The sequence below is a fragment of the Balaenoptera ricei genome, chromosome 12 (assembly GCF_028023285.1).
Source record: "Balaenoptera ricei isolate mBalRic1 chromosome 12, mBalRic1.hap2, whole genome shotgun sequence".
NCBI lineage: Eukaryota > Metazoa > Chordata > Mammalia > Artiodactyla > Balaenopteridae > Balaenoptera > Balaenoptera ricei.
The window spans coordinates 35,113,064-35,128,910 of NC_082650.1; the positions used below are offsets into that span (position 1 = coordinate 35,113,064).

General features: G+C 35.4%; 1 protein-coding gene across 1 annotated transcript in view; it reads left to right on the forward strand.

Moving 5' to 3' along the window:
• The window catches only part of THEMIS (thymocyte selection associated), a 167,267-nt gene that overhangs the window by 28,510 nt on the left and 122,910 nt on the right, over window positions 1-15,847 (forward strand). The window contains exon 2 of the mRNA XM_059941616.1: window positions 6,101-6,259. Coding sequence (XP_059797599.1) covers window positions 6,101-6,259 — 159 coding nt within the window. The remainder of the gene's footprint in view (window positions 1-6,100; window positions 6,260-15,847) is intronic.

Consider the following 15,847-nt stretch of genomic DNA (forward strand, 5'->3'; position numbering starts at 1 on the left):
ATAAACCAACTCCCAATGCAACATTGTTCATATAAGAAATTATAACATTAATTACGATGTAATTTTGAGAATTAAAATCTGGGTAAAATGTGGGGAATATTTGGCCAATAATAATGTCGGGAGATGCAGAATCACTGATTTGTTCCATCATCATAAGGAAATGTTTCATAGATATGTAGGAGGGATATTCATTTCATACATCTCAAATCCGTTTGGTCTGATACTTGTTGACACAAAGCTGTGATGATGACTTCTATCGTAACACCAACTTACAAACCCTCTAAGTACAGTTTTATTTAATCTATTAAATTGATTCCACCATTAAACAAACATCAAATTTTTAGCCGGTGAATGAAACTGTTACTCTTTCTTCCTCAACCACTAAAACTTAATCATCTAAATGCCTCACAGTTCACTCAGAGTAGTTGAAAAGTTGGACATTTTCTGGTTTCTGGGCTCACTATGATTTTAACCTGCTTTATTGACTCTCAGGCTCCACCCTTTTCCACCCATTGTGGTTTTCATTGCTTCCCCATGTTCAAATTTTATAAGACTCACCAATATTCACTATAGTTTCTAGCATATTTCTGTCTTAAACTTGATTTCCAGGATAACACTTAAACCCTGAATTCACATTAAAACCCCCCGTATTCTTAGAAGTAAGAGAGATTATACCTTAGCTCTACTTGGTGTTGGCCATCATTTTCCTTAATACTTGGTGCTACTGTTTTGCCCTCTTTATTATTGATATTTTGGCAGAAGGGAAGAGAGTCTCTATGACCTTGAAAGATCATTTTCGATCAATATTCGGATATACCTCTCAGTGGTATACCCAGTATCTAACTGGTAGAATCCATCCCTAGTAAAGCTGCAAGCTTGCTGTTTTATGCTTATTTATGTGCAAACTACATTCAAATATCATGTTCATCTATTTTTAGATATATTCTTCATGTAGTGCATGGGAATGACTTTGCCTTACAGGAGACGGAGATAGTCTCTTTATGGAATACTGGCCATGTAATAATAATAAAGAATAATCACAATTGTTTATGAGGAGCAAAGATAAATCTCTACTAGCAAGCCCAGTCTATAGACACTGTCATACAATATCAATCCTACTTTACAGAGTAAATTCCTAACTCCTCCAAACATATCTCAGATCATTCTATGAGCCTCATCCTCAAGTCCAGCAATATAAAAATTGTAAACATAATGAAAAATGGCAAACTTAACAAGCAGAGATTCATATTATAGAATTACCTGCCCTTAATATTCCTTGTCTAGGGAATTCACAAGGTGACCAGCTAATCTCACATATGCTTGTACATTTGTTATTAGTTATACCAAATGAAGATATAACCCATGCCAAAGCCTTGGGTTGACTATGCTTTAAACTGTTAATGGAGAAGGACTTCTACTATATTCACAATAATTTATTGTCATTTTACAGTAAAGCTAAGTTGTAATTTAACATTCACTAAGGATCCACTAATTGACAAAACTGTGCAATTAGCTGTGTGTATGTGAGGAGGGGTATAAATATAGTTAAGATGATGTCTCTTCTTTAGGATATCATAATAAGTTCTAAAGTATACATAATATCAATGGTCAGAAAATAATACCCTAACAGCAGACTGTGATAATGATCACATAGGGGCTATAATGGAGATACATGCAAAGTACTATTGGAGCACAGAGGAAAGAATTAATTCTTACTTAGGTGGGAATAAAGGAAGGCTTTGAAGAAGACAATGAATATGAGCTGAATCTTTAGGATTGGTTGAACTTTGACAGGCTGATGATGGGATGAGTGGCTGGTATGGTGGGGGTTGGAGATGGTGGGGTGGGGAATGGAAGAAATGAGTATATGTTGAGTAAAGGGAAAAACGCCTCTAAACAATGTAAGTTTCTTCTTCCCTGACTGCCACACATTTTCAACTTTGTAGAGGAAAAGGAAGAAAATCTATGGAACCAATTGTTTTGGTTTCTTCCATGTGATCACAGCATTGCTTATATGGATTGTCAAGTAAGGGATGGGCTCATAAAAGGATATTAATGTGTCATTTTTATTGAGCAAAGTAGCATTACAGAAAAGGTGATTTCAGAGGCACATGACTCTTTCATTACAGTCTTCAGGGGCAATGTTTGATCACTGAAAACAGGCTGCTTTGTTCAGCTTTCTCTGATGTTTGGCCTTATCCTGAACACATATGCTCTGACTTGGAAAGAATCAGTCTGTAAAGATTTAATAGATTCTAGATTTGCATATTCAAAATGCATGTCTTATGGTTAAAAATGAAATGAAAACTATTTTTATATCTATATTTACACAAACACATAGTTCAGACACACATCTCAGCAAATTTTTAAAAGGCAATTAGGCATATTATATGTGCCTGTTCTGAGATTATGAAAGTTGGCTGTTTTTTAAACTAACCATTTTATATTTTCACTGAAAAAAATGTATTTTAAGAGACACTATAATGATGATAACGATGTACAAGAACTCTTCAAGTTTCAGGGGTTTGAGATTTGCTGTATGTTCTTGTCGCCTATCATGGACATAACTTTCTAGAGTTGGGTGTCACTGACCTCTCTCTTTATTAAAATGAATTAATAGCTTTCTTGCTTAGAGAAAATTGGAAGTCACAAAGAATTAAAGATAAATGTTAAAGATTAACATTTCCATGAGGCTCTTTTCCTTACATGACTGAAAAAAGTGATTTTCTTTTTTCAAAGCGAGAGGGATGATTAGAAAGAGACCTGAGGTGTCAAAAGCCTTTTGTGTGGTGACTAAAACTCACAGAATTTTCTCTTAGAATTCTCTGGCTTCTATCCCCTGTGAATTGATATGTAATCTCACATAAACTCATCTTTTAATTTTGAATTCCAATGGAAAGTTTGAAAGAAAGATGGCATTCCAAGTGAGTCAGTTTGCTATACATTACATCTGCAATTAGACATTTGTTACGTTGAAATTAAGCCAAACAGACTTCCGCTGAAACAGGATAGGTCCAATTACATTCTATTTCGTGCGACACAGAAAAATCTTACCATGTCACTTTGCTATTTAAAATCCTTCCCTTTCCCTGTCCTTACTTACAACATCCTCCATCTCAGTGATGCTGAGTGCTTCCTCTACCTGACATGTCCTTCTCTCTCTTGGTGAGTTTTGCAGCAATCTCAGAACAGAGATTATTTCAGTTATACATTTGTTGTCTAGACCAGTGCTTTCCAAACCTTAATGTACGTATGAATCATCTGGGGGTCTTGTTAAAAATGCAGGTTCTGATTCAGCAGGTCTAGGGTCTGGCTAAGATCCTAACAAGCTCCCAGGTGATGCAGCAGGACACACTTTGGATAGCAAGCGCCTAGATACATATGACCTCTCATTAAGTTGTCATTAGTTCCTGGACACTGATAACTGGAAATGTAAATTCTCTGACTCTGAGGTTGCTTCAGACTTTGATTGGCTTTTTTGTTTATTGGTAATTTTTTTTTTTAAACTTTGGGTTTATTTATTTATTTATTTTTTATTTATGGCTGTGTTGGGTCTTCGTTTCTATGCGAGGGCTTTCTCTAGTTGCGGCAAGTGGGGGCCACTCTTCATCGCGGTGCGCGGGCCTCTCATTATCGCGGCCTCTCTTGTTGTGGAGCACAGGCTCCAGACGCGCAGGCTCAGTAGTTGTGGCTCACGGGCCTAGTTGCTCCGCGGCATGTGGGATCTTCCCAGACCAGGGCTCGAACCCGTGTCCCCTGCATTGCTGGCAGATTCTCAACCACTGCGCCACCAGGGAAGCCCTATTGGTAATTTTATAAAGACACTGCACGATCTGGATTCCCTCTACTTCTCCAGTCTCCTTTCTTACCAGTTCCCATTTCTTACTTTATATTTGAGACATAACAAATTATGTGAAGTTTCCAGAATGTATCAGACTCTTTCGCTTCTCACTGCCTTTGCAAATACTATATCCTCTGCCTGTCCTAACATTTTGTGATGCTTCCTTTAAAACTCAGCTTGGCTGTCATCTCCTCCACAAATCTTTCCCTAATCTCTTTCCCATATAATTGCTTAATTAAATGCCTCCAATTTACTCCCACAATGCCCTGTATTTTCTATATTATAACTTTCTCATAAACTGCTTCAATTGTCTGCTTACTTGTCTGTTCCCTTCAAAACAGTGCTTCTACGGGGAAGGCATATGCATTTTGTACTACTGCCAATTGCAATGTCTGACACATAGTAGGTATTCATTTAAGTTTGCTGAATGAATGAGGAAGGGAGGTTGATGTGTTGGTAGTTATGCAATAATATAATGCAATATTTTTTTCATGAAGCTTAAAATTGAATTGGGAGTAACAGAAACTAAAGTCGTAAAAGGTTAAGTACAGGATGAGATAATACTGTAGAAGTAAAATGTTACTATGTGATTAATTGCCGAATGAGGATCATAGAAAATAATTATTCTGAGTTGACTGGAAGAAAATGTCACTGTGGATTTATTATTATTTTTTAATATACCAGTTTGTTCCATGAGGGATTTGAGATGGCTGACAACACAATGTATTGGAGTTAATAAAAAGTATGAACGCATGTGTAGTTAAGGCAATAGTATGAGAAAAGGAGGGAGTTTAGAAGTATACAAGGAGCTCATATACTAGCATGTCTGCAAAAATGATCCTCATTAAATAATAGACAGTAAGGTTGGTGTGCTAATTTTCATTTCCACTCTGCCTGGGAGGCTGACTTCTGTGGAGTCAGCAGCTCCATTGTCCTCTGGCTTCTGGCTGAATTGGGGCAATGGGGTGCCCTGGCAGATGATCCAGTGGAGGAAAAAGAGTGAGATCAGGACATTTATGTTCTTGTGTTGCCTAGAACTGTCTGTGCCTGTGTGTAAATTGTCCCTTTGTTAAAATCTCCTTAAATTGTTTGAATTTGCGTGTGCCCCCTGCTGTCTGTAGAGACTTTGATACAACCACAGAGTTGTTTAAAGCTAGATTGAATGCTGGGCTTAATAACTTTTATGATAACCATTAATGCTATAAAAATATTTCAGGTACTTACTATATATCAGGCAAGATTCTATGAAGAGGTGTTTCAACAGAAGAATTCAGAAAAACAACCAACAAACCTAAAATCTTGTGCTCATATTATTTACATTTTAGTGTGGTAAAGAGGGTATAAATCATATTGGAAGCAAGGAAAAATTGATATGTTTCAAACCCCACAGTTCTTCAATGTTTATTTACATCAACCTCTAGTTTACTGCTTTATTGTAAAGCGGTAATATCCCAGAGATGTAGTTTTTGGGTTGTTTCCTTTTTACTGGGGGTAGATTACCCAGAACTTTTGCTTCTCCTCTTTCCTGTTGCTAATCTTTTGGTTATTTCACTGCTCAGTGTTCCTCCATCAGGAGATATAAAAAGGAAATAAATGGATGAAAAATTTAGCTTTGACATCTATGATAAAAGGTTTGTTAGGAAAGAGACTGAAATCCTGAACTAAAATGAAGCTTTTCAGTTTATCTGGGTTTGTCTGCCCCCTATTGCCATAAAGATGTTGAGAGTTGTTTCTAGCTTGTCAAAAACAAGAGATAAAATGGACAAAATGTTATATTCATGATGATGAAGAGAACTAGGTCTTATAAATAGATATGGTGCTCTTAATATGAAGCCCTGGTGTACAAATGCTCTGTCTTTGGATGTTAGATTGTATTACAACCTTGTTTGCAGTACTTACTCAGATCATTGTTGACTCATGTGAGTTTAATTCTATGACCTAGCCAAAAAAAGATCATAAATCCCAGCAGGGGAAGACATGGTTGTAGCTTGACCTTGGAAAGGTGAGCTAAAGGTGCTGAGGACCATAAATCCAATTTACAATAATAACAAAAATAAGATTGTTTACACTTTGCCCAGTGGATGAAGTGAAAATCTAATATTTTTCCTGGTACATGCTGTATATTTTGCCAAGCTTGATTAAATTCCTGTTTAGCAGGTATCTGAGAGGAACTGAATAAAAACACTTCATATGAGACTTTTGACTCCTACTTTGTTCTTAATTATTGAATTATTTTTTTAAAAGCTATTTTTTTTTCAGGTTCTATTTATGAAATGTTTGGAAATGAATGCTGTTTGTCAACAGGAGAAGTGATTAAAATTACTGGCCTCAAAATTAAGAAGATCATAGCTGAAATTTGTGAGCACACTGAAGGATGTGAGTCTCCACAACCATTTGAACTGCCTATGAATTTTCCAGGTACAGTATTTTGCAAGCATTTCTCATTTGTAAAACTGTATTCTTAAATGTTATATACGTCTCTACAACTGAAAACAATGAAAAAGTGGTAGTTTTTGTTTTTATTTACTCTAGGGCAGTGGATGAAAAAATCGGGATTCTTATAGTTTAGTGATTTTAAGGACTAATAGGCAAATATTTTCTCCCCTTTTCAGTAAACATTGTTTACTTAGGACTTAATATTTTCTGATAACAAATATTTAGTGAGTTTAACTATATGCACCATTAGTTGTGTCAGATAGTGGGAATGAAGAAATTAAAGATATATTTTCATAAGATATATAGAACTAATTAATATTTCCTAAACATATTTACCCTCTTTATTCCTAGCTCCCTGGATCACTGCTAAACTTCACTGTCTGGCCTTACTGACAAGTTTGGCTGCTCTTCTTTAACTAGTTAATCTTCAAAAATTAGGTCAGATATCAGGTCTCCTAGAAAACTTTTGCTGACTCTATAATCTAATCTAGATATCTCTATGTTCCCATAGTATCTTGGGCACCATAGCATGCACCTTATTGGGTAGTAATTAATGATTTTCTTATTTGTCTTATTCTTTAGACCAGGGTTGGCAGACTTTTTCTGTAAAGGACCAGATAGTAAATATTTTAGATTTTGCCTGCCAAATGGTCTCCATAACAACTACTCCACTCTGATGTTGTAACATGAAAGAAGCTACAGATACTACATAAACCAATGAGCACAGGTGTGGTTCAATAAAAATTTATTTACAAAAACAGGTGGCCAACAGAATTTGGCCTGTGAACTACAGTTTGCTGAACTCTGCTTGAGACTAAAACTCTTTGACAAATGAAATATGACATATGTGGCTTTATTTCTATGAACAAGCACATTTTCTGGCACGGGGAATGTGCTCAATAATTTCCTGTTGGTTGAATAATTGTTTATGAATGAATGATTAGTGAAAGAGGACAATCTAGTAAGCTGTTACAACATAATGTAGTTTATGGTATAACTGAAGTATGCATGGGTTCTGTGAGAGTCTTGATAAGATGGATCCAACTCCAGTTGGTTATGCTTCAGAGCATGGATTTCGGAATCATTATATTTGAATCCCAACTCTGTTACTTCTTAGTTAGGTAACCTTGCCAAATTATTTACCCTCTTCTCATGTAAAATGGGAATAATAATACTATCTCTTAGTGTTGTTGGGAGGATTAAATATTGAAATATATTTAGATTGGTTAGAGTGATACTTGCCATATAACAAGGGCTATAAAAAAGTGTCAGCTTATATTACCATTATTAACATTATTATCATCATTGGTGGAGTCAGGGAAAGCTTTTCAGAGAATGTTATTCTTGAGCTGAGGTTTGGAAAATTAAAATAAATTAACTGTATGAGGAGAGGATTATTCCAAGTGATCCAATATTTTATCCCTTTCAACTGAAATCTTACTCCTTGTTTAATTCTAATTACTCCTCATTACCCCATCCTATATAGCAATAGACTCCCAGTTAGATTTTAAACTCAAAGAATCCAATATGTTTTTAAGCCATCCTTCCTTATTTGTGAATTTTCCATTTCTTGGGGGGTTATGATTTCTAATTTTATTTTATTGTGGTCAGAAGACATACTTTGTCTTTTGAGACTAGTTTTATGGCTTAACATATGGCCTATCCTGGAGAATGTTCTGTGTTCACTTGAGAAGAATATATATTCTGCTGTTGTAGCATAGAGTGTTCTACAGATGTCTGTTGGTTTATAGGATTGTTCAAGTATTCTATGTCCTTGTGGATCTTTTGTCTAGTTCTGTCCCTTTTAGAAAGTGGAGTATTGAGGTTTCCAACTGTTATTGTTGAATTGTCTGTTTTTCTTTTCAGTTCTGTCAGCTCTAGCTTCATGTATTTGGGGACTCTGATGTAAGGTATATATGTGTTTATAATTGTTACCTCTTTGTGGTGGAGTTTCCCTTTTATCATTATATAATATTCTAAACAATTTTTTTTTAATCTATTTTTTTCTAATACTACTGTAGTCACTCCAGTTCTCTTTTGGTTACTATGTTCATGGTCCACCTTCTTCTATTCTTTTACTTTCAAATAACTTGTGTCTTTGAATCTGAAGTATGACTCTACAAGTAAGTTTCTTGTAGACAGTATATAGTTGGATGGGCTTTTTTTAAAAATCCATTCTGTCAACCTCTGCCTTTTAATTATTTAATCCATTTATATTTAGTGTAATTATTGGTAGTGTAAGATGTACATCTTCCATTTTGCTATTTGTTTTCCATATGTCTTAGGTCTTTTGTGTTTCTCTATTTGTCCATTTTTGCCTTCTTTTGTGTTAAATAGATATTTTCTAGTGTACAATTTTATTTCCCTTTTTTTTAAAAAAAAAATCTTTATTTTTTAGAGCTGTTTTAGGTTCGTTAGCAAATTTGAGCAGAAGGTACAGAGACTTCCCATATACTATACTACCTGTCTCAAATTTGCACAGCTTCCTCAATATCAAAATACCACTGTCTTTTCATGGTGTGTAACATATCTTTTTAGCACTGAATAATAGTTCATTGTCTGTATATACCACCGTTCATTTTGCTATTCACCTATTGAAGAACAACTTGGTTGCTTTCAAGTTTTGGCAATTATGAATAAACTCCTATAAACATTCATGTGCAGGTTTTTGTGTGAATATTAATTTTCAACTGATTTGGGTAAATACCAAGGAACATGATTGCTGGACCATATGGTAAGGATATGTTTAGTTTAAAGAAACTGCCAAACTGTCTTCCAAAATGGCTGCATCATTTTGCATTCCTACTAGCAATGAATGAGAATTCCTGGTGCTTTGCATCTTCATCAGCATTTTATGTTGTCAGTGTTTTGGATTTTGGCTCTTCTAATATGCATACAATTATGGTATCTTATTATTGTTTTAATTTTCAATTCCTTAATGACGTATAATGTTGAACATATTTTCATATGCTTATTTGCCATGCCACGTTCTTTGGTGAGGCATCTGTTCAGGTCTTTTGCCCACTTTCTAATCAGGTTATTTGTTTTATTATTGTTGGCTTTTAAGAGATCTTTGTGTATTCTGGATACAAGCCCTTTATCAGGTATGTCCTTTGCAAATATTTTGCAAATATTTTCTCTCAGACTGTAGCTTGTCTTCTCATTCTCTTGACAATATTATTCACTGAGCAATTTTTTAAAAATGAAGTCCAGCTTATCAATTATTTTTCTCATAGATTTTGCCTGTGGTGTCATGTCTGAAAATTCATCATCAAACGTAAGGTCATCTAGATTTTCTGCTACATTATCTTTTAAGAGTTTTATAGTTTTGCATTTTACACTTAGCTCTGTGATCTATTCTGAGTTGATTTGTGTGAAGAATGTAAGACCTGGGTCTAGATTCTTTTTTTTTCTTTTCTTAACATGTGAATGTACAATTGTTCTAGCACCATTTTTTGAAATTACAATTTTTGCTCCTTTGTCAAAGATCAGTTGACTATATTTAGATGGGTTTATTTCTGGGCTCTCCATTCTGTTTCACTGATTTGTTTATTCTTTCACCAGTACCACACTGTGTTGATTACTGCAGCTTTATAGTAAGTCTTGTCAGTTCTCTGGCTTTGTTCTCCTTTAATGTTGCTATCCTAGGTTTCTTGCCACTCCATATAAACCACAGAATCAGTTTGTCAGTATCCATGGAATAACTTACTGGGATTTTGATTGGCATTACATTAAAGCTATAGATGCAGCTGCGAAGAACTGACATCTAAACAATATTATATATTCCTATTCATGAAGATAGAATATATCTCCATTTATTTAGTTCTTTCATTTCTTTCATCAGAGTTTTGTAGTCTTCTTCATATAGATCTTGTACCTATTTTGTCAGATTTATACCTATTTCATTGTTTTGGTGCTAATGTAAGTGGTTTTGTGCCTTTAATTGCAAATTCCACTTGTTCATTGCTAGTATAAATAAAAGTGATTGACTTTTGTATATTAACGTTGTATCTTGAAACCTTGCTATACTTATTAGTTCTAGGAGTTTTTTATTGATCCTTTCAGATTATAATTGAATACATTGTTGATATTATTATGAGCAAGTAAAATTTGTAAGATTAACTAAGAATAAGAAAATAAAAGTTTTTACTTTATCCTCACTTGTTCCTTTTCTGCTGCTTTTCCTTTATGTAATTCCAAGTTTCTGACATACAATTTTTCTTCTCTCTGAAGAACGTTTTTTAACGTTTCTTGCAAAGCAGGTCTATTGGAACAAATTCCCTCAGTCATTGTTTGTCTGAGAAAGTCTTTAATTCTCCTTCACTTTTAAAGGATATTAGGATTCAGATTTCTTGGTTGGTGGGGTTTTTTTTCCTCAACGCTTTAAATATTTCACCTTCCTCTCTTCTTGCTTGCATGGTTTCTGAGGAGTAGTTAAATGCAATTCTTACCTCTGTTCTTCTACAAGTATGATAGGTAAGATTTTTTTCCTCTGACCTTTTTCAAGATTTTTTCATTATTTTTGATTGTATGCAGTTTGAATATGATGTTCTTATGAAGTTTTAAAAAAAATTCCTGTTTAGTGTTCTCTGAGCTTCCTGGATCTGTGGTTTGGTGTCTGGCATTAATTTGGGGGAAATTATCAATCATTATTTCTTCAATTATTTCTTCTGTTCTTCTTCTTTTAATACATTTATTTATTTATTTATTTATTTATTTATTTATTTATTTATTTATGGCTTTGTTGGGTCTTCATTGCTGCGCGCAGGCTTTCTCTAGTTGTGGAGAGCAGGGGCTACTCTTCGTTGCGGTGCCAGCTTCCCATTGTGGTGGCTTCTCTTGTTGCAGAGCACGGACTCTAGGTGTGTGGGCTTCAGTAGTTGTGGAACGTGGGCTTGGTAGTTGTGGCTTGTGGGCTCTAGAGCGCAGGCTCAGTAGTTGTGGCTCACGGGCTTAGTTGCTTTGTGGCATGTGGGATCTTCCTGGACCAGGGCTCGAGCCCATATCCCCTGCATTGGCAGGCAGATTCTTAGCGCCACCACGGAAGCCCATTGCTTCTGTTCTTACTTCTCTTTCTTTCCTTCTGATATTTCCATTATGCATATGTTACACCTTTTGTTGTTGTCATACAGTACTTGGATATTCTGTTCTGTGTTTTTGTTTTATATTTTTTTCCTCACTGCTTTTCTGTTTTAGAAAGTTCTATTGATATATCCTCAGGCTCAGAGATTCTTTCCTCAGCTATGTCCAGCCTACTAATGAGCCCATCAAAGGCATTCTTCATTTCCATTACAGTGTTTTTGATCTCTAGCACTTCATTTTGATTTTCTTTTATGCTTCTGTCTCTCTGCTTACGTTGCCCATCAGTTCTACTTTATCCACTAGAACCCTTAGCGTATTAATCATAATTGTTTTAAATTCCTGGTCTGATTGTTCCAACATTGCTGCCATATCTGTGTCTGATTCTGTGCTTGCTTTGTTTCTTCAATTGTCTTTTTTTGCTTTTTTTAGTATTCCTTGTACTTTTTTTTCATGATGGTTAGGCATCATGTACTGGTTAAAAGGAGCTGTAGTGAATAGGCCTTTATTAATGTGGCAATAAAGTGTGGCAGGAGCGGAAACATTCTCTAGTCCTATGATTGTTATAGTATTTTTGTGAGCTTGTGCCTCTGAATTGTGAACTTCACAAATGCCTCTCAGTCCCATTCTCTGCATCTTTAGGTGGAACGGGATGGCTGGAGTGGGTTGGAGTTGGGTATTTCCCTTCTCCCCTGTGGAAGACCAGAGCAGGCTAAAGCTGGGTATTTCCCTTTCCCCAAGTGGAAAGGTGAGAGTGGGCTTTTGTTGCATATTTTCCCTAAGTGGAAGGCTAGAGTGGGTGTTAGTTGTGTATTTTCATCCCTCTGGGTCAATGAGTCCTGATAAAACACCAATAGTTTCTCTCGAGGGCAGGTCTTATTAAGAACAGAATGCTCTGGCCTATTTCAAAATGGTTTCTTTTACTTTCCCCCCACCAGAAGCATGAGGGGATTTTTCTCTGATATTCACTGTGAGAGCCTGGTTAAGTTTTTGGTGGTAAAACTTAAAAAATTGTGGGCCCCCCTATGACTAAGTTTCCTGGAATTTTTTACTCTCAGACTTGTCCACTCTGAGCCTCTAGCAATTCATCAATTACAGGTCGTATTTGTCTACCCTGGTATTGGTTTTTGTAGCAGCTTCTTCTGTGGTAAATTGAGATTCTCTGTACTTGCCTGTCTGTCTCTCCAGTTTTGGAGGCAGTAGTTTGTCCTGTGATCTCACTTCTCTGATATATCTAGGAATAGTTGTTGATATTTCAGTTTGTTCAGCTTTTCACTTTTTTTTAGGACAGAGTGACAACTTCCAAACTCCTTATATGCCATGCCAGAAACCAGAAATCTGGTGGTTTTTTAAAAATACCCATATATATATTTAGTTATTTTATCAGTGGTAGCCTGGGGATTACAATTAATGACTTAATTTATAACAATCTAGTTTGGATTAATGAATTTAATTTCAATAGCATATAAAATTTGGCTCCCATATAGCTCTGTTTCTTACCCCTTGGTTCAAATTTTTATTATTATAAAAATTACATCTTTATACATTGTGTGCCCATCAGCACAGATTTGTAACTATTTTTTATGCAATTGTTTTTAAAATAAGATATGAGAAAAAAATTGAAAACAAAACATACATTTAAATTTTCTTTTAATTTACTTTCAGAGTTATTTTTACTGATACTCTATTTCTTCACATGGAATAGAGTTACTGACTTGTGTCCTTTCATTTCAGCCTAAAGGACCCCCTTTAGTGTTTCTTGTATGGCAGGTTTGGTAGTGTTAAATTCTGTCAGTTTTTGTTTATCTGGAAATGTCTTAATTTCTCCTTTATTTTTAAAGGATTTTTTTTTTCTGGACAGAGAATTTTTGGTTAATAGTCCTTTTCTTTCAGCACTTTTAAGTATGTCATCCCAGTGATTTCTGTCCTCCGTGGTTTCTAAGTAGAAATTAGCTTTTAATCTTATGAGAAACCCTTGTACATGATGAATCTTTTCTTCTCTTCTTTTTTCAAAATTCTCTAACTGTTGGTTTTCAGCAGTTTCATCATGATGTGTCTAGCCATGGATCTCTGAGTTTATTCTACCTGGAGTATGTTGAGATTCTTAAATGTGTAGATTAATGTTTTTCATCAAATTTTGGAAGTTTTTGCCATTATTTCCTGAAATATTTTTTCTACACTTTTTTCTCTCCTCTCCTTCTGAGGCATTCATTATTCACATATTGATATGCTTAATGGTGGACTTCCCTGATGGTGCAGTGTTTAAGACTCCACGCTCCCAATGCAGGGGCCGTGGGTTCGATCCCTGGTCAGGGAATTAAGATCCCACAAGTGGTGGGGTGCGGCCAATAAAAAGGAAAAAAAAAGAGGGTGTATTATATGCTTGATGGTGTCTCATAGGTCTTTGAGGCTTTGTTTATTTCTTTTCATACTTTTTATTTCTTAGAATGGATAATCTCAATTGACCTGTTTTCAAATTTGACTTATATTCTCTATTTGCTAAGACTTAATAAAATACTTTATTAAGTATTTCCATACTTCCTTTTCATTCATAAACATAGTTTCTTTTAGTTCTTAAAACGTATTTAATATAGCTGTTTAAATTCTTTCTCCAGGAATTCTAGTGTCTGGGCTTCCTCAGAAGCAGTTTCTATTGATTGATTTTTTTTCCCCTTGTTTATAGGCCAGATATTCTTGTTCCTTTGCCTGTCTCACAGTTTGTTGTTGAAAACTGGATATTTTCAACAATATAATGTGTCAGCTCTAGAAGTTGCATTCTCCTTCCTCCTCAGGGCTTGTTTTTGCTGGTTGTTTAGTGACTTTTCTGAACTAAATCTGTAAAGTCTGCATTCTTAGTCATGTGTGGTCATTGAAGTCTCTGCTCAATTAGCTTGGTGGGCAGTGAATGTCTGGACAGATATTTCCTTAAACAACTGGAACCAAGAAGTCTCCAGTCTTTGTTAAGAGGTTCTGTGTTCATTTGGAGGCATGCTTTCAACACTCAACCAGGCAATTGAAAATTCTTGCTTAGCTTTTACTTCCTGTTCATGGAGCGCTTCAAAGTCAACAAGATTTGAGAGCTTACAGACTTCTCAGGTCTTTCTTGAGCATGCACACAGTTCTGGGCATGTGCACAGTCATATACATGTATGTGGTCTTCTAGATTTCCAGGAATATGTTGGAACTTCTCAATGTCCTTGCGGACATCTCATTCCTCAGCTTTTCCTTTTAGGCTTTTTGGTTAGCCCATTTTTTCCCCCCAACTGTTATACACCACTGCAGGCAGCCACAAAAATTAAATAATTGCCTCTCATTGTTTTTGACAAATGCTCTGAGGAAAAGTATTTTCCACTCACTGAGCCCAAAATAGATCAAATAGAGACAGCATTACAAATAGAACCTTCCAGGAAGTCACCAGACATATCAAATAATGACAATTTTCTGAGAATGATCTTTGAAGGAACTCCAACTTCTTTCTCCTCCATCTTGTGACTGCTAGGCTGCTGGCTTTGCCATGACTGTGGGCTGTTGGTTTTCAGGGCTACTGTGGAGTTGAAGGGGGTTGGAAGAATGGGAATACAAGCAAGTTAAAATGCCACAAAGTTTGCTGTTCTTACCAAGATTCAGCTACTTTTTCATTAATAAATGTTCTCCAGATTGCTGCAATTCTTTGGTTAATTTCCAGAGTTCTGAAAAAATTAATCCTGATGATTTTTTTTTTACCAGTTTCTCTACTGCTTTTTGGAGGAGACAATTTTCAAAGGTCCTTATTCCACCATTTCACTGACATCATCCACCCTTCTGTATTGAAGTAAAGTATATGAACACAGATCCTTAATTTCTCACTGGTAGTTCAAAAATTTTGATGAAGATGACCATAACCTTGGAAAGGGTACCTAGGGTACCCTTTCTTTGCAAATAAAGATGCTCTACTGAAGAAAGATATCCAACCTTCAACCAGTAAATATAGCTTTATAGATGCAGCTCCAACAAATGAAAACTCAAGCAACAATTAGGAAAGAAAAGCTTTGTTAATTTGGCAAGGACTCTTTAAGGGAACAAACTGGAAGGTGATTTCTCACTAAAACGTAACTGGGAAACTAAACTTGCAATATACATAACTGGTTGCATATCCTATATTAATGTTATGTTTCCATATATCTTTATTATGTCCCCTCAAAAAATGTTCAATATATTAAATAAAAAGCAATCATTTCAGTTCTTTATGGAAATAAACATACTGCTTTAGAAGCATAATTTGTTATTTTAGAAGACAGCCCTCATAGCTAAGTCCTTTTATGAGCTAGGAAACATGCCATTCTTGCCAAACACAACAAAAATACATTCTGATATTTGGTAGTTGATTGCGTTGTCCACATAGATCAGTAAATCATGTAATTTTTGGGTTATAATGAAGTTCCAAATTTCTGGATTACTTCTTGGAAATATTTGTTCCTCCTTAATAGTGTTATTAAGCATGAATAATAAACG